Genomic DNA, 20,120 nt, shown 5'->3' on the forward strand with positions numbered 1-20,120 from the left:
TTCAGTGGCATTACCATTGCTGAATCCCCCACTATCAACATCCTGGGGTTACCATTGACCAGAAATTGAACTGGACCAGTCCTACAGGTACTGTGGCTACAAGAGCAGGTCAGAGGCTAGGAATTCTGAGTAACTCACCACCTGTCTCCCCAGTGTCTGTCCACCATCGACAAGGCACAAGTCAGGAGTGTGATGGAATACTCTCCACTTGCCTGGATGGGTACAGCTCCAACAACACTCGAAGCTCGACATCATCCAGGACAAAGCAGACGGCTTGATTGGCACCCCTGCCGTCACGACCTTCATTCACTCCCTCCACCCCCGACACACAGTGGCAGCAGTGTGCACCATCTACAAAATGTACTGCAGCAACTCACCAAGGCTCCTTTGAACAGCACCTTCCAAACCAGTGACCTCTACCACCTAGAAGGATAAGGGCAGCAGATGCATGGGACCACCAAGTTCCCCTCCAAGTCTCTCACCATCCTGACTTGGAACTATATTGCCGTTCCTTTACTGTCGCTGGGTCAAAATCCTGGCACTCACTTCCTAACAGCACTGTTGGTGTACCTACACCCCAAGGACTGCAATGGTTCAAGAAGGCAGTTCACCAACACCTCCTCGAGGGCAATTAGGGATGGGCCAATAATGCTGGCCTAGCCAGCAACGCCCACATCCCCCGAACAAATAAGTAAACTTTTACTTGCTCCACTACTGACTCTCATTGGCAGCAGTGTATACGATATACAAGATGCACTGCAGCAGCTCACCAGTTCTTTTTTGACAGGACCTTCCACACCCATGACCCCTCCTACCTAGAAGCACCAGGGCAGCAGACACATGGGAACACCACCATCTGTAAAGTCTCCTCCAAGCCACACACCATCCTGACTTGGCAATATATTGCCATTCCTTCATTGTTACTCGGTCAAAATCCTGACACTACTTCCCTAACAGAACTGTGTACTTGTTGGTGTACCTGCACCAGATGGACTGCAGTGGTTCAAGAAAGCAGCTCACCACCACCTTATCAAGGGCAATTAGGGGTGGGCAACAAATGCTGGCCTTGCCAGTGATGCACAATCCATGAAATGAATGAAAAATTGTTAGTTAGACTGCAGCTAGGATACTGCGTACAGTTCTGGTTACCACATTACAGGAAGGAAGCGATTGCACGAGAGAGGTTACAGAGGGAATTTAAGAGAATGTTGCCTGGAATAGAGCTTTTTAGTGATGAGGAAAGATTGGATAGGCTAGGATGCTTTTCTTTTGAACAGAAGAGGCTGAGGGAAGATTTAATTGAGTTGTATAAAATTGAGTGGCCTAGATAGAGTGGATAGGGAGCAACTCTTTCAGTTAGCAGAGAGGTCAGTAACCAGGGGGCATAGATTTAAAGTAATTGGTAGAAGGATGAGAGGGGATTTGAGTAATTGTTTCACCCAGAGGTTGGTGGGGGTCTAGAACTCACTGCCTAAAAGGGTGGTCAAGGCAGAAACCCTCATTGCCTTTAAAAAAAGACTTGGATATGCACTGAGATGCCGTAACCTCCAGGGCTACGGACCAGGAGCTGGAAGGTGGGATTGGGCTGGATAGTTCTTTCCCGGCTGGCATGGCCAAAATGGGCTGAATGGCTGCCACCTCTGCTGTAAATCTTGCCAAAGGATTTGTAAAGGATTGTCGGAATTTTATTAACCAAATGGTGTATGACGCTCCTTTCTGCTTAAATGAATTTACAATGAAGTAGGAATCAAAAGGATGTCTGCCCACACAGGCTACTCTCCGTCGCTTAGATTTGGTACCTTTTTTAAAAGAGGAGCTATGAGGGATATTGTAAACCAATTGGAGAACAGGTGAAGGAATACAGTGGTCTTGTACTCAGATCAAATAACAAGGCGAACAAATAAAAGCTGATTTTAGTGTAATATAAGAAATAGAAACAGGAATAGGTCATGCGGCCCCTTCAGCCTGTTCCACCAATCAATAACTTCACGGCTGATCTTCTACCTCAAATCCACTTTCCTGCCTTATCCACAGATCCATTGATTCCCTTAGTGTCTTAAAATCTATTGATCTTCATAAATATATTCGATGACTGAGCATTCACAGCTCTCTGGGGTAGAGAATCCCAAATATCCGCAACTCTCAGGAGAACTTTATCCTCATCTCCATCCTAAATGGTGACCAACCCGTTAACCTGAGACTGACCCCTAGTTCTGGACTTCAGCCAGGGGAAACTGCCTCTCAGCAATCTACCAAGTTGAGCTCTCAACAATTTTATACTTTTCAATAAGATCACCTCTCAGTCTCCTAAACTCCAGAGGATATAAGCCAATTTGACATAATCCCTCACCCTAGGAATCAATCTAGTGAGCCTCTGTTGCGCCCCCTCTAAGGCAAGTATATCCTTCCTTGGGTAAGGAGACCAAAACTGTACGCAGTACTCCAGGTGTGCCTGTGTAACTGCAGCAAGACCTCTTAATCTTGTACTCAAATCCCCATGCAATAAATGTTAAGATACCATTTGCTTGCTGTATCTGCATGTTAAGTTTCTGTGAGTTATGTACAATGACACCCAAATACGTCTGCGTACAAACATTTGCTAAATATTCTGCTTTTCTATTCTTCCTACCAAAGTGCATAATTGTCATTTCCTCGCATTGTATTCCATCTACCATCTTCTTGCCCACTCATTTAACTTATCTGTATTGCTTTGCATCCTCCTCACAACTTACTTTTCCACCTAGCTTTGTATCATTAGCAAACATTGATACATTGCACTCTCTCCTCTCACCTAAGCCATTGAAATGGATTGTAAATAGCTCAGGTCCAAGCATTGATCCTTGAAGCACCCCACTAATTACAATCTGCCAAACTGAAAATGACCCGTTTATCCCTACTCTCGGTAGGGATCTTTTGCCTTTTTAGCATGCAGTGATCAAAGGAGAGTTTGATTCTGGAAGGTCTCAAGATAGGCCCATTTGGTTTCATCTTTTCAAAGTATCATCCTCCCTTGTGGCATTTAGTGCTGGAACCACCATTACCCTCACTGGCAGCTTGTTCTTGATGTTGATCACTCGAAAGTACTTTCTGATATCTGTCCTAAATTTGTTGTTCACAATTTGGAATCTGTAATCCCTTGCCCTTGTACATTTGAAACTGTTGTCCTGGCTTTACTTTATACTATTAAGTTGAAACAGTCTTGCAGCCTGTGCAATGTCTTTTAAAAGTGCCATTCAATCAGTCCCACTCCCCCATAGCTGTGCATTTTTTTTCTTCTCAAATTATCTAATTCTCCTTTGAAATTTACGATTTGAAGCTGCTTCCATCACCCTTTCAGACTGTCCATTCCAGGCCATAAAAACTTGCTGCATTAAAAAAAAAAATTATCTCCTCTCCCCTCGGGTTCTTTTGCTTATCATTTTAAATCTGTATCCTCTAAATTCCAATCCACCAATTAAACATTTTCTCCTTGTTTACTCTGTTGAAACACTTCTTCATTTAAAACACCTCTATTAAATCTCCTGTAAATGTGCTCTGCTCTGACAAGAAGAATCCTAGTTTCTTTAGATGCTCCACATAACTTCCCTCATCCCTGGTGAAATTCTGTTAAATCTACTCTGCATCTTCTCCAAGGACTTGACTACATCCTTCATATGCATCTCTATAAATCAAGACTTTTGAAGCTACAGATTCCTAGCTCATCAAGATAGCTGTTCCTTTTGGCAGCATTTTATAAAATCTTGCAGCACAGAATGAAGCCATTTGGTTCGTTATACCTATGTCAACTCTTTGAAAGCCTTGTTGCCTTTCTCTCTCATGCCTTTAGGGCATGGATTGTTCCCTTGTCACTGTAACCAGAATTATTGTAGAACTCCAGATGCAGCCTGATCGCTCTTTGCAAGGTCTCAGTTGCCTCCTCTGAGTCCACATGCTTCTTTCTCTTTCCCACTCTTCTCCACCCCGCCCCCACAAACCTGGTGTGAATGAAACTACTTTGCATAGAGATTGTGAATGCAGGTAATGTGCCCATCAGTGGAACAGGTGGGATTCTAGCATGGACATCTGAATTTGTAAGGTGACAATGTAGAGACAGCTCTGAATCACACATCACAAGATGTATATGGGGAAGGAGATTAATTTGCTTCATATTTCATTCATTCAAGGGGAAAAAGACCTATACTTCCCAATCAGAGTTACAAGCATCAATCTAGCTATTTTGTAAGTGATTCCTTATGCCTTCATCCATGCTACCCTAATTTGTCCAGTCATATCTCAATCTTGAAAGAAAGAAGAATCTTGGATTCATATAACATCTTTCCATAACTGCCCCAGGCCCCGAAACACTTTGCAGCCAGTTAAAGTACAACACTAAGGCTGTTTTCTGGCTATTCTCTGCATGAGCTCCAGAATGTCTTGGGTCTATCAACCATGAGCAATAAGGCTGGTTTAATATTTTGAAAAGTATTCAGCTAAGGTAACCTTGAGAGGTTGGTGACATCACATGATTGTCTCATCCCCATATGGGGAAAAACTTGGTACTTTGCATGGCTTTCTTTCTTGACTATGAATGTCAAGTAATCTGATTTCAAGGCTACAGCCTTTAAATGAGGAAAATCAAAACTGTGATATCATGTAGGTTTTTTAAGATCAGGAGTGGGCCTGTTTGCTGATAATTCTACCGTCATTCAGTTCCATTCATGACTCGTCTAATAAAGATGTAGCTCATCAAGTCAGGCCATATCCAGGCTTGGGCTAATAAGTGGCAGGTTAACATTCATGCCACTTGTGTACCAGACAATGGCCATCTGTAACTAAGGAAAAAAAAACCCAAATATATCCCCCTGAACTTTAATAGCACAACCATCACCAAATCCCCCACCATCAACATTTTGAAGGTCAACACTGACCAGAAGCTTAACTGGACCAGTCATATAAACATAGTGGCTCACCACCTGACTTCTCAAACCCCCTCTACTATTGACGAGGCACAAATAAAGGTTGTTTTGGAATACTCACCACTTGGTTGGGTGCAGTTGCAGCAAAACTGAATAATCTTGACATTAGAACACAGAAGTAATCTGAAATGCCACTGAACGTAATATCTGCCTCCTCCACCTGTTGTGCACCATGTCTACAGTCTGTACTATCTCTAAAGGATGTACTGCAGCCACTTGCCAAGGTTACTTTGACAACACCTCTCCCTGAGACCTCCCACACTAAGAAGGGCAAGAACAGTAGTGTGGGAATAGCACTACCTGTAATTCCATCTTGGTTTTAACTGCTGTTCCTTTATTGTCCTGGGTCAATATCCAGGAACTCCCTACTGAATATAATCATGAACACAGTCAGTGCAAGGACTGTAGTGATTCAGAGAGAAGGCCCACCATGCTTTTGGCAACCAGAGATGGGCAACCAATGTGGACTTGCCTTTGTTTCTCAAATCCTATGAGTTACCTGTAGTACTCTAATTACATATCTCTCTAAGGTTTCTCCTCCTAATTGCTGTCCAGTGATTACAGTTTTTGTGTGTTAATGTATGTTTAGGTGAGAATAAGATTAGGCTTGGTTGTGGTGTCCACCATATTCAAACAGCCTGTCGAGTCTTGTCTATTGTTTCTGTGAATATAATTATTAAAGGACCAAAGGAATAAAATCTGTGGAAGTAGGCAGCAACTTCCAAAGAAGGAAACTAAGGTTGAGTGGGAGAAGTGAAGTGTAGACAGCTCAACTGACAGCTGTAATTTTTCTTTAGTTTTTTCTATTTGGTTAAGTAATTGTTCTGCTTCTGTTGACAGGTCAGGAATGGCAGGTATGGCTTTAGGACAGCATGAAACATCACTGCTGTCATCACTAGTAAAACCTCTTTCAAAGATGCAATAGAGTGGATTAACGTCAGTGGGACCTTACACTGGTTAGAGCGAGATGCAAACAACAGTAGGCACTTAATCCCTTTACTTTTGTAACTTATATGTAGGATTCTCTGCAAATATCGATTTAAAAGCGTGCACTTTGTCTCTTATTTTCATAGTTAAATATCAAAGCAAGCAGTAATTTGGGAACTAGAGTTGGTTAGAAGGTGAGAGTTTTGTTGTATTGACTAGAAGAAAGAAAACTTGGGTGTTACAGTGCCACCACTGGGAAGAGGATATACTTTGTGACAAGTTTACATAAGTAGTTTTCATTTAAATGTAGGTGCAAAAGTTCATGAAAAAAATTGCAGGGAATTCATGCAGATATACAGTATTCAATATAAAATGGATGTCCGTAAAGATTGCATGTGACTGAACAGTGTAGATCAAAAATTCTTAAGTTTGATCCAGTTCTGTACTGAAGTAATTGGTCTCAGCCAGGAAAGCAGTATGGTTGCCATAACTGGCTTCTGACTCTGGCACATTTTCCCCTTTTGGATCCAATGTTTGGAATTCTGATTGCTGTCCCGTAACCTTGACGTTGTGACATTGACATTATGGATTCACCCTGTCCTCATCCAAGGTCTTAAGCTATTAATTGTTCAGCTCAAGATATGGAAGGATGGCACTCTTGCAATGTACTGGTGATGTTCCCAACATCTGAGAAATAGTGGCTTTTGGAGAGGTGAAATATAATCGTTTGGTACGTGGATCAGTACTTGTGGGAAATTGAAATTATTTTCATAAATTGCTGCTGTTGCTATTTTTCATTTTTTTGAGATGCGGAAGGTTTATAAATTTGTTGACTCTTTTCTTCCTCATTTCCCTATGGGAAGTCATTGTGACTCATTGATTTTGCCAGGTATATTTGTAATTTGTAATGGAGTGGCAGTTCTTTTTTTGTTGTGTCTCCTGGAAGAAGTTTTTGTACAAATCTTCCTACATTGTTCCACAGTATTATCGCACAAATGTGTGAATCAGCAGAATAAGTAACTCATTTTGAAAACCGATTGAAGAGCAATATTTTATATCCAGTGTAGTTGTACTGGATTAATAGAACATAGAACAGTACAGCACCATACAGGCCCTTCGGCCCACGATGTTGTGCCGACCCTTTAACCTACTCTAAGATCAAACTACCTACATACCCTTCATTCTACTATCATCCATGTACCTATCCAAGAGTCGCTTAAATGTCCCTAATGTATCTGCTTCTACTACCACCGCTGGCAGTGCATTCCACGCACCCACCACTCTCTGTGTAAAGAACCTACCTCCAATCACCTTAAAATTATGCCCCCTGGTGATAGCCCTTTCCACCCTGGGAAAAAGGTCTCCGGCTATCCACTCTATCTATGCCTCTCATCATCTTGTACCCCTCTATCAAGTCACCTCTCATCCTTCTTCGCTCCAATGAGAAAAGCCCTAGCTCCCTCAACCTTTCTTCATAAGACATGGCCTCCAGTCCAGGCACCATCGTGGTAAATCTCCTCTGCATCCTCTCTAAAGCTTCCACATCCTTCCTATAATGAGGCGACCAGAACTGAACACAATATTCCAAGTGTGGTCTAACCAGGGCTTTATAGAGCTGCAGCATAACCTCGCAGCTCTTAAACTCAATCCCCCTGTTAATGAAAGCCAACACCCCATATGCCTTCTTAACAACCCTATCAACTTGGGTGGCAACTTTGAGGGATCTATGGACGTGGACCCCAAGATCCCTCGGTTCCTGCACACTGCCAAGAATCCTGTCTTTAAGCCTGTATTCTGCATTCAAATTCGACCTTCCAAAATGAATCACTTCACACTTTTCCAGGTTGAACTCCATCTGCCACTTCTCAGCCCAGCTCTGCATCCCGTCAATGTCTCGTTGCAACCTACAACAGCCCTCCACACTATCCACAACTCCATCAAACCTTTGTGTCATCGGCAAACTTACTAACCCAACCTTCCACTTCCTCATCCAAGTCATTTATAAAAATCAGAAAGAGCAGAGGTCCCAGAACAGTCACCGAGCTCCAGGCTGAATACTTTCCATCTACTACCACCCTCTGTCTTCTATGGGCGAGCCAATTCTGTATCCAGACAGCCAAATTTCCCTGTATCCCATGCCTCCTTACTTTCTGAATGAGCCTACCATGGGGAACCTTATCAAACGCCTTGCTAAAATCCATATACACCACATCCACTGCTCTTCCTTCATCAATGTGTTTTGTCACATCCTCAAAGAATTCAATAAGGCTTGTGAGGCATGACCTGCCCCTCTCAAAGCCATGCTGACTATCTCTAATCAAACTATGCTTTTCCAAATATAATGGTGCGGGCTTGTGCTTGGAGTACGTTTTTCAGCAGCTTTAACATGTGGTACTGCTATAGATTTAGGAGACGGGGCCTTAGTTTTAGTGTCTTAATCAATGTTTTTTCTTAGGCTGTCCCTCAGGAATGAGGATGACTTTCTTCCACTCCAGGGTTGTGGGTCCTTGGGTGACTGAATAGTTCAATTCTGAATTCGTACACTCTGCCACAGGTGGGGCAGGTGGTGTTTGGTGGGCGAGTGAATGGGATGCTCGAATTTCTGAACACTGCTTCCGCTGTTTGCACTTGGTCGCTGCCTGGGCATGTCGATGTTGCTCGAACTGGCTGGCACCTTCATGAATGCTTCTTCCTAGTCAAAGTATGGCACCTCTGATAATGTAACACTCCCTTAGTACTGCACTTGGAATGGTAGCCAAGATTATATGTTCTTTAGTTGTATTGCTTTTGCAGTTTTACTGCACGTAAGACCTATGCAATGTGTAGTTTTATATATCCATTAATATTGTATCTAGTTGTACATGTTTACACTTTTCTATCTTTCCTCTCTTCCTGCCCCCTAAAAAAAAAAATTCCTTTATACATGTAGATTGTGATAACACAACTTCAGATGCAGTAGATGTTTTTAAAGCAAGCTGCTTCAGGTAAAAGTTAATTCAAATTGTATTCTGGTCTGTGCCTCCATGAGGGTCCTGATAGTCTGACATTTGTGTACCTTCAGGTTGACTTACTTTGAAATGCTGCTGGCTAGGTTTCCAATTTAGTGTAGGTTTATGCCTGAACAAAATTGAGATGTATTCACCTTCCTTAAAGTGGCAGTGCTTCCTTCAATATACAATCATCTTCATTTTAAGATACTTTCTAAATTAGCCCTTTATAATGTTTTTAAGTCTGCTAGTGAAATGCAGTGGCAGCTGTTGTGTCATGGACATTACACAGATGAGCAGATTGTCTGGCAGTATCTGTGATGAACATCATAAGACCTGGTTTGCCAAATGTTGTCAAGGTAAAAGGAACAAGCACTATGTCTTTGTAATTAGTAGAATCTTCAGTTCTGTTCCTAATGGAAGTACATTTTTTTAAAGTATGTAGAATCATAGAATGGTAACAGTACAGAGGGAGGCCATTTGGCTCATCAAGCCTGTGTCGACTGTCTGCAAGAGCAATTTAATTAGTCCCAATCCCCCTCCCTTTCCCTATAGCCCTGCAAATGTTTTCTCTCGAGATGCTTATCCAATTCCCCTTTGAAAGCCATAATTGAATCTGCCTGCACCACCATTTCAGGCAGTGCATTCCAGATCATGACCACTCGCTGTTTTAAAAAAAAAACTTCTCTTCCTGTCGCCTTTGGCTCTTTTGCCAATCATTGTAAATCTGTGTCCGTTGGTTCTCAACTCTTCTGCCAGTGGGAACAATCTCTCTATCTACTCTGTCTAGGTCCCTCATGATTTTGAGCACCTCTACCAAACCTTCTCGCAACCTTCTCTTTCCTAAGGAGAACAACTCCAGCTTCTCCAATTTATCCACGAAACTGAAGTCCCTCATCCCTGGAACCATTCTCTTAAATCTTTTCTACACCCCCCTCTAAAGACTTCACATCCTTCCTAAAGTGTGGTGCCCTGAGTTGGACACAATACTCCAGGTGAGGCTGAACCAGTGTTTTTATAAAGGTCCATCATAACCTCCTTGCTTTTGTACTCTATGCCTCTATTTATAAAGACGATCCGGTTTGCCTTTCTAGCCATTTCCTCAACCTGCCCTGCCACCTTCAACGTTTCAACCCCAGTTGTATCTCTGTTCCTGCACCCCTTTAGAATTACACCCTCTTCCTACCAAATATGTATCACTGCACACTTTTCTCTGCATTAAATTTCATCTACCATATTGTAATACTGCCATATTGTAATAGGAGCCTGTTCACGTCTTGATATGCCTTAAGAGCTGCCCTGTATCTGGCTACTTTCACAAGTCGATATCCCTTCAGCCAATACAATGTGCTGGTAGATATAAGGTGCGTCTTCTTAAACCATTCAACTGTCTCCTCCACCCTTACCTCCAGAAGGCACGAGGAGCTAATTGACTTCTGTGTAATTAAGGTTGACACCATCTTTTCCGCTGTCTCTGCCGCATCCCTCCCTTTCCCTAGCCCACAAAGTTAAACTTCCCCAAGGTCCAGGCCACTGACCCCCACCCCATGCCCATCTTAGCCCTGACCTTGCATCTTTTTCCCCTCAGATGCCCTTTCTAACCTCATCTTATCCATGAGACTCACCGTTTGCTTTCTCGACCCTATTCCCACTAAACTGTTGACCAACCAACTTTCCTTCCTGGATCCCATGCTAGGTGGTGATATAAATGGTTTCCTCTCTGGTACTGTTTTCCCCTTTCAAATTTGCAGTCATCACCTCTCCTCAAAAAACCCACCCTTGACCCCACTGTCATTGCCAACTACTGCCCCATCTCCCACTTCCCTTTTTGTTTATTCGTTCCTGGGATGTGGGCGTCGTTGGCTCGGTCACCATTTATTGCCCATCCCTAATTGCCCTTGAGAAGGTGTTGAGTTGCCTTTTTGAACTGCTGCAGTCTATGGGTTAGGTACACCTACAGTGCTGTTGGGAAGGGAGTTCCAGGATTTTGACCCAGGAACAGTGATATAGTTCCAAGTCGGGGTGGTGCGTGGCTTGGAAGGGATCTTGCAGGCCGAGGGAGTGAATGTATGTGAATGGGTTGCGAATCAAGCGGGCTGCTTCATCCTGGATGGTGTTGAGTTTTTTGAGTGTTGTTGGAGCTGCACCTATCCAGGCAAGTGGAGAGTATTCCATCACACTCCCGACTTGTACCTTGTAGATGGTGGACAGGCTTTGGGGAGAAGGAGGTGAGTTACTCGCCGCAGGATTCCTAGCCTCTGACCCGCTTTTGTAGTCATGGTACTTATTTGGCTATTCCAGTTCAGTTTGTGGTCAGTGGTAACCTCCAGGATGTTGTCAGTGGGGGATTCAGTGATCGTAATGCCATTGAATGTCAAGGATAGATGGTTAGATTCTCTCTTGGAGATGGTCATTGCCAGACACTTGTGTGGCATGAATGTTACTTGCCACTTATCAGCCCAAGCTTGGATATTTTCCAGGTCTTGCTGCATTTCTACCTGAACTGCCTCAGTATATGAGGAGTTGCGAATGGTGCTGAACATTGCACAATCTTCAGCGAACATCCCCACTTCTGACCTTATGATTGAAAGAAGGTCATTGATGAAGCAGCTGAAGATGGTTGGGCCTAGGACACTACCCTGAGGAACTCCTGCAGTGATGTCCTGGAACTAAGATGATTGACCTCCAACAACCACAACCATCTTCCTTTGCGCTAGATATGACTCCAACCAACGGAGAGTTTCCCCCTGATTCCCATTGACTCCAGTTTTGTTAGGGCTCCTTGATGCCATACATAGTCAAATGCTGCCTTGATGTCAAGGGCAGTCACTCTCAACTCACCTCTTCAGTTTAGCTCTTTTGTCCTGTACAAAGTTCTTGAAGGTGGTAACACATTAACATTTTTTCCAGGAGTCTATTCTGTATGGCTATTGGAGGGAGAAGTAGAAAAAACAGAAGAGATTGTTTGGCTTATACCTTGTTTATTTACATATAGAAACATTGAAAAACAGGAGGAGTGGGCCATTCGGTCCTTCGTGCCTGCTCCGCCATTCAGTACGATCATGGTTGATCATCCAAACTCAGTAACCTGTTCCCGCTTTCTCCCCGTATCTGTTGATCCCATTAGCCCTAAGAACTATATCTAACTTTTTCTTGAATATATTTAATGATTTGACCTCAACTGCTTTCTGTGGTAGAAAATTCCACAGGGTCACCACTCTGGGTGAAGAAATCCCTCCTCACCTCAGTCCTCAATGTCTTACCCCTTATCCCCAGACCATGACCCCTGGTCCTGGACTCCCTCCGCCATCGGGAACATCCTTCCTGCATCTAGTCTGTCCAGTCCTGTTAGAATTATGTAGGTTTCTATGAGATCCCCTCTCATTCTTCTAAACTCTAGCGAATACAAGCCTAATCGACCCAGTCTCTCTCTCGTCAGTCCTGCCATCCAGGAATCAGTCTGGTGAACCGTCGCTGCACTCCCTCCATAGCAAGAACATCCTTCCTTAGATAAGGAGACCAAAACTGCACACAATACTCCAGATGTGGTCTCACCAAGGCCTTGTATAATTGTAGCAAGATGTCCTTGCTCCTGTTTTCGAATCCTCTTGCTATGAAGGCCAACATACCATTTTCCACCTTAACTGCCTGCTGCATGTTTACTTTCAGCAACTGGTGCACAAGGACACCCAGGTCTCGCTGCACTTCCCCCTTTCCCAATCTACCGTCGTTCAGATAATCTGCCTTTCTGTTTTTGCCACCAAAGTGGATAACCTCACATTTATACTGCATCAGCCATGTATTTGCCCACTCACTCAACCTGTCCAAATCACACTGGAGCTTCTCAGCATCCTCTGTGTCCTCTGGTTCTATTATATACGTAACAGATATTGGACCAATTGATAACATGGGGTCAAAACTGAGAATAATTTGGAGGGAAGGAGATGTTATCACAATAGGGAAAGAGCAGGGCAATGGAATTGGAGCCTTGTGTGATGTATGAACCTATGGATTACTCTAAAATGCAGTCACTGTCATATCGAGAAATGTGGCAGCTATTTTAATCACAAGTTCACAAAAGTAAATGGCAACTGTAAACAATAGAGTGATGGAGCTGTGCCATCAAGGAACCTCCCATCAAATGGTGCCATGGATTTTTCAACCTCCTAGACAGATGGACAAGTTTTTAATTTAAATGGCACCTCTGACAATGCAGAAAACAATCTAAGTAATGGACGGCAGGGGAAGGGAGTTCTACCAGTTGAGCTTAGCTGGAGGCATTTACCACCTCTTGAGCAAATGGATGGGTTTTTAAAATTCATTTTTGGGGGATGAGCAATATTGGAATTTAATGTCCATACCTACTTTCTCTGAGAAGGTGACGATGGAACTGGTTGTTCTGCTCAGCCACTTCAGAGAGAAGTTGAGAGTCAGCCACGTTGGTGTGGAACTGGAATAACATATAGGTCACACATGGATAAGCATGGCAGGTTTCTTTCCACAAAGAATTTAGTGAACCAGCTGTGGTTTTTCTACAATAATCTGACAGCTTCATGATCACTTTTATGATACCAGCATTTTAATTCAAGATTACTAATCCAGTGACATGGTATTGAAATTCCACAATGGCACATTGTGAAATTGCATTCAATAAATTGGTAATTTGAGAAATTGGCCCAGAAAGCTGCTAGGTTGTCATTAAAAACCCAACTAGTTCAGTAATGTTCAGTGAACCTGTACATGTGACTAGTTCACACTGGTTCTCAATTTTCTAAGTGGCCTAGCAAGCTATTCTGTAATTGCTTTAATAAAGGCCCTCCACCAGGAATCTCGGGATGAGTAATAAATACCAATGTTGCCCACATCCCAAGAACAAATTAAAGAAAAAAACTTAAAAGTGCAATATTTTAGTCATATATTGGGACAAAGTATGCATTTATTTATGCTATTTGAAAGATTTTCAAAATGATTAACGGGGGACATTGAAGAAAAATTAGCCATGTGTTTTTAATTAAATGAGAAAGGAAGAAATTTGGAAATAAGCAGAAATAATTTTTCAAACTGTCCAGTTAATTCTGGATAGAGAGAAAATTAGAAAGAAACAACGGACATTGAAAATAAGGTTATGAAGTATCAATGATATGGGACAGACGTGGGAGAAGAAAAAATGGCAGAAATGTGAAATATGTTTTCATGAGCACCGCGCATTCTTTTGTTACTTGTATGGGTAGGAGATGCATTTCAATTTATGGGGATTTAAAAAAATATTTTCATTGTGTTTCAACAGGAGGCAGCAGGATCAGATGAAATGTATACAGAGATGCTTTTATATTGTCCTTAATTCAATCTGGATTAACTAATCTGGGAAACCAATACCCATAAACTGACTCCTGGGGATGAATTTTTGTCATGGAGGCAGGAAACAGGAGCTGGGTTTGTTTTGGGTCAGAAACCTTCCTCTGGTGGGAAATTGATTAAGGTTAAGATTTTCATGGGAGTGAGCTCTTAACTGATATGGAGAAGGGTTTCCTGTCCACTGAGAGCCAGTGGGGGTGGGAATGGAGTTGGGTCAGATGAAGTGTGGTATTGATTGAGACTCCTGGGTAGTCATCACTGAGGTTGCTGGTTGTCCTAAAGGAGAAATCTTCCAAAGCCTTCCACAGCACTAAGGGGGAGCAAGATGCCATAGGAAAACCAGAGACCTGGCATCTGGGGCAGGGCTACCCCTCACTGCATCAATGCTGAGATGGATCTAATGGAGGCCATGAGGGTGAGGAGGGAGGTCCTTTTCTGGAGGACGGCAGGAGGAGGCCAACTTGTCATGCAGCAGGGCATCTCTCTGTTCAGTGTTGGTAATATGCAATGAGACAGGATTAATTAATGACCTTGTAGTAAAGGAGCCTCTCGGCAACAGTAATCACAACATAATAGAATTTTACATTCAGTTTGAGGGTGAGAAGTGTGGGATCTAGATTGGTGTCTTACCCTTTATTTAAGTTTGAGGCCTGAGTTGGCTAAAGTGAACTGGGAAATTAGATTAAAAGGTAGTACAGTAGAGAAGCAGTGGCAGACATTTAAGGAGATATTTCATAACTCAGCAAAGATATGTTCCTTTTGAGAAAGAAAGACTCTGAGAAGAATGCACCATCAGTGGCTGGCTAAGGAAGTTAAGGATAGTATCAAATTGAAAGAAAAAGTACAAAACTGCGAAGATTAGTGGTAGGTCAGAAGATTGGACAGACTTTAGAAATGAGCAAAGAATGACCTTTTTTTTTAAAAAAAGGGGAAAAATTAGAGTATGAGAGAAAGCTAGCTAGAAATCTAAAAACAGATAGTAAGAGTTTCTACCAGTATTTAAAAACGAAAAGAATAGCTAAAGTAAGCGTTGGCCTCTTGGAGGGTGAGACTGGGGGATTAATAATGGGAACCAGGAAATGGTAGAAACGTTGAACAGCTATTTTGTGTCTCTCTTTACTGTAAAAGACACAAAAAAAAATCCCAAGAATTCTTGAAAATCAAGAGGAGGGAGGAACCTAAAACAATCACTAGGGAAAAAATACTGGGAAAACTGAGAACTAAAGGCTGATCAGTCCCCTGGACCTGATGACTTGCAACCTAGGGTCTTAAAAGAAGTGACTGCAGAGATAATAGATGGTGGTCGTGATCTTCCAAAACTCCCTAGATTTTGGAAAGGTCCCAGCAGATTTGAAAATCACAAATGTAACACCTCTATTCAAGAAAGAAGGGAGACAGAAAGCTGGAAACTAAAGGCCAGTTAGCCTAACGGCATAGGGAAAATGCTAGAATCAATTATTAAGGTGGTAATGGCAGGACATTTAGAAAATCGTAATACAATCGGGCAGAGCCAGCATGGTTTGTTGAAAAGGAAATTGTGTTTGACTAATTTATTAGAGTTCTTTGAGGAAGTATCAAGCAAGGTGGATAAAGGGGAAACTATCGATGTGGTGTCCTTGGATTTCAAAGGCATTAGATAAGGTGCCACATCAAAGGCTATTACACAAAATAAGAGCTCATGGTGTAGGGGGTAAAATATTATCATGGATAGAGGATTGGTTAGCTAACAGGAAGCAGAGAGTAGGGATAAATGGGTCATTTTCAGGTTGGCAAACTGTTACTAGTGGAGTGCCACAGGGATCAGTGCTGAGGTCTCAACTACTTACAATCTATATCAATAACTTGGATGAAGGGACCGAATGTATGGTAGCTACATTAGAATTAGAACATTACAGCGCAGTACAGGCCCTCCGGCCCTCGATGTTGCGCCGACCTGTGAAACCATCTGACCTACACTACATTTGCTAATGACACGTATATGGGTAGTAAAGTAAGCTGTCAAAAGAACATAGAGTCTACAAAGGGATTTAGATATGTTAAGTGACTGGGTAAAAATTTGCCAGATGGAGTATAATGTGGGAAAATGTGAACTTGTCCACTTTGTCAGGAAGAAGGAAAAGCAGTATATTTGAATGGAGAGAGACTGCAGAATTCTACGGTACAGAGGGGTCTGGGTGTCCTGGTACACGAATCTCACAAAATTGGTATGCAGGTACAGCAAATGATTAGCGAGGAAAATGGAATGTTAGCACTTATTGCAAGGGGAATGGAGTATAAAAATAGGGAAGTGTTGCTGCAGCTGTACAGGGCCTTGGGGCCACATCTGAAGTAGTGTGTACAGTTTTGGTCTCCTTACTCTGTCACTCTAGATTGGCCTTTATAGCCACTCCAGGCACTGCTTCACAAACCACTAACCACCTCTAGGCGCTTACCCATTGTCTCTCGAGACAAGGGGGCCAAAGAAAGAAAACGACGACTTAGGAAAGGATTTGGTTGCAATAGAAGCAGTTCAGAGAAAGTTCACTCGTCTGATTCCTGGGATGAAGGGGTTATCTTATGAGGAAATGTTGAGCAGGTTGGGCCTATACCCATCAGAGTTTAGAAGAATGGGAGGTGATCTTATTGAAACATGTAAGATCCTGAGGGGATTTGACAGGGTGGATACTGAGAGGATGTTTCCCCTTGTGGGGGAATCTAGAACTAGGGGATGCAGTTTAAAAATTAGGGGTCTCCTATTTAAAACTGAGATGAGGGTTGTTAATCTGTGGAATTTTGTTCCCCAGAGAGCAGTGGAGGTTGGGTCATTGGATATATTCAAGGTTGAGCTAGATAGATTTTTGATCGACAAGGGAGTCCAGGGTTATGGGGGGCAGACAGGAAAGTGGAGTTGAGGCCACAATCAGATCAGCCATGATCTTATTGAATGGCGGAGCAGGCTCAAGGGCCCGAATGGCTCTCCTATTCCTTGTGTTTTTGAACCTGGCTTCTCTGTCCTGTTGGCAGATTCTGCAAGCCTCCACGAGGTTAAAAGAGCTGGATTCATGAACATAAACTTTGAGACGCAGTTCAAAATACATCAGTCTTCCTGAATATCAGTTAAAACAAAGCCAATATAAAAGCTGCTAATGTGTTTATAGGGATCAGGGTAGGAAGAGGGGAAGTTGGGACTTTTTTTATTCAGCTCACTGAAAACTGGCAGTACCAGGCAATTGGGAAAAATAATGTGCTCCAATCAAAAAGGTCAGAGCATGATCTTCAAAAGTATGGAGCTGTTAGCTTTACATCAATTGCAAGAAAAACATTGGAGTCTGTTTATAGAGGAAGCAATTCAAAATTAAGAGGAAATATGATTCCAAGCCCACATAGGTTTATAAAAGACAGGTCGTGCACAACATGTTTATTGAAATTTTTTCGGATATGATGCTGTTCAATGTTTTGACTTTCAGGTGTTATTTGCTGAAATGCTGTCAAATGACTTGAAACTAAAAAGAAAGTTCCAAGAAATGCTGACATTGCCTAAATACCAGGACACCAAGAGTAGTGATTGTTAAAATGTTAAAATTTTAACAATTAAAATCTAGCTGAACAATCGGAATCAACATTAATTATGGAGTTTTTAACCAACTTAAAAAAAAAAATTGCTCTTCGGATCTAGGTCAGGCTGCATTTAGTTACCCTGAGTGACAATGGGCCTTTTTGAACCACTGACGTTGTTGAGGTGCTGGTGCTGTCAGTGGTATTGGGTAGGAAATTCTAGGATTCTGGCACAATAAGAATGGACAACAAAACCAAAAATGCCACAAAGGAAGTCTCCAGACATTATTCTTCTTTGGCCTCCTTGTCTCGAGAGACAATGGGTAAGCGCCTAGAGGTGGTCAGTGGTTTGTGAAGCAGCACCTGGAGTGGCTATAAAGGCCAATTCTAGAGTGACAGGCTCTTCCACAGGTGCTGCAGATAAAATTGGTTGTCGGGGCTGTTACACAGTTGGCTCTCCCCTTGCACCTCTGTCTTTTTTCCAGCCAACAGCTAAGTCTCTTCGACTCTCCACGCTTTAGCCCCGCCTTTTATGGCTGTCCGCCAGCTCTGGCGATCACTGGCAACTGACTCCCACGACTTGTGATCAATATCACAGGACCTCATGTCGCGTTTGCAGACGTCTTTAAAGCGAAGACATGGACGGCTGGTGGGTCTGATTCCAGTGACGAGCTCGCTATACAGTGTGTCCTTGAGGGTTCTGCCACCTTCCATGCAGCTCACATGGCCAAGCCATCTCGAGCGCCGCTGGCTCAGTAGGGTGTGCGTGTTGGGGATGTTGGCCGCCTCGAGGACTTCTGATTTGGAGATACGGTCCTGCCACCTGATGCCAAGGGTTCTCCGTCACTCTTGGCTGACGTACGTTGTCCAGGCCTTGCTGCCGTAAAGCAAGGTACTGAGGATGCAGGCTTGGTACACTCAGACTTTTGTGTTCCATGTCAGTGCGCCATTTTCCCACACTGTTAGCCAGTCTGGACATAACAGTGGATGCCTTTCCCATGTGCTTGTTGATTTCTGCATCGAGAGACAGGTTACTGGTGATAGTTGAGCCTAGGTAGATGAACTCTTGAACCACTTCCAGAGCGTGGTCGCCGATATTGATGGATGGAGCATTTCTGACGTCCTGTGCCATGATGTTTGTTTTCTTGAGGCTGACGGTTAGGCCAAATTCGTTGCAGGCAGCCGCAATCTTGTCGATGAGTCTCTGCAGACACTCTTCTGTGTGGGATGTTAATGCAGCATCATCAGCAAAGAGTTCCCTGATAAGGACCTTCCGTACTTTGGTCTTCGCTCTTAGACGGGCAAGGTTGAACAACTTGCCATCTGATCTTAAAGCAGCCAGCAGCGGTGCACAAAGAACAGCCAGGCGCTGCGCAAATGACTACTGGCAACACCTATGCAGTCGTATTCAGCTGGCCTCTGACACTGGAAACATCAGAGGAATGTATGATGGCATTAAGAGAGCTTTTGGGCCAACCATCAGGAAGGATCACCCCCCTCAAGTCTAAATCCGGGGACACGATCACTGTCCGACGCAAGCTAGTGGACCATTGGATGGAGCACTACCCAGAACTGTACTCTAGTGAAAATGTCACTGAGACCGCCCTCAATGCAGCCCAGTCTCTGCCAGTCATGGATGAGCTGGGCGAACAGCCAATAAAATTGGAACTCAGTGATGCCGTTGATTCTCTAGCCAGTGGAAAAGCCCCTGGGAAAGACGGTATTATCCCCGAAATAATCGCGTGCCAAGCCTGCTGTACTTTCAGCACTCCATGAATTGCTTTGCCTGTGTTGGGTTGAGGGAGCAGTACCACAGGACATGCTCGATGCCAATATCATCACCCTCTATAAGAACAAGGGTGACCGTGGTGACTGCAACAACTACCGTGGAGTCTCCGCATAGTGGGGAAAGTCTTTGTTTGAGTCATTTTAAACAGGCTGCAGAAGCTGGCAGAGCGTGTCTATCCTGAGGCACAGTGTGGCTTTCGAGCAGAGAGATCCAGCATTGACATGCTGTTCTCCCTTCGCCAGCTTCAGGAGAAATGCCGTGAACAACTGATGCCCCTCTATGTTGCTTTCGTTTATCTCACCAAAGCCTTTAACCTCGTCAGCAGATGTGGTCTCATCAGACTACTAGCAAAGATCGGATGTCCACCAAAGCTGCTAAGTATCATCACCTCATTGCATGGCGATATGAAAGGCACAATTCAGCATAGCGGTACTTCATCAGACCCCTTTCCTATCCTGAGTGGCATGAAACAGGGCTGTGTTCTTGAACCTACACTGTTTGGGATCTTCTCCCTGCTGTTCTCACATGCGTTCAAGTCTTCACAAATTTTCCTCCACACAAGATCAGATGGCA

General features: G+C 43.3%; 1 protein-coding gene across 8 annotated transcripts in view; it reads left to right on the forward strand.

Moving 5' to 3' along the window:
• The window catches only part of LOC137369872 (microtubule-associated protein 4-like), a 546,551-nt gene that overhangs the window by 98,596 nt on the left and 427,835 nt on the right, over positions 1-20,120 (forward strand). The window contains exon 1 of one of the 8 annotated variants that reach the window (XM_068031526.1): positions 5,912-5,934. The exons of the other annotated variants lie outside the window; for them this stretch is intronic. Within the exon in view, the coding sequence (XP_067887627.1) occupies positions 5,923-5,934 (12 nt within the window). The 5' untranslated portion in view covers positions 5,912-5,922. Of the gene's footprint in view, positions 1-5,911; positions 5,935-20,120 lie in introns of those variants that run through there. 8 annotated transcript variants of the gene reach the window in all.

The sequence above is a fragment of the Heterodontus francisci genome, chromosome 5 (assembly GCF_036365525.1).
Source record: "Heterodontus francisci isolate sHetFra1 chromosome 5, sHetFra1.hap1, whole genome shotgun sequence".
Taxonomy (NCBI): Eukaryota; Metazoa; Chordata; class Chondrichthyes; order Heterodontiformes; family Heterodontidae; genus Heterodontus; species Heterodontus francisci.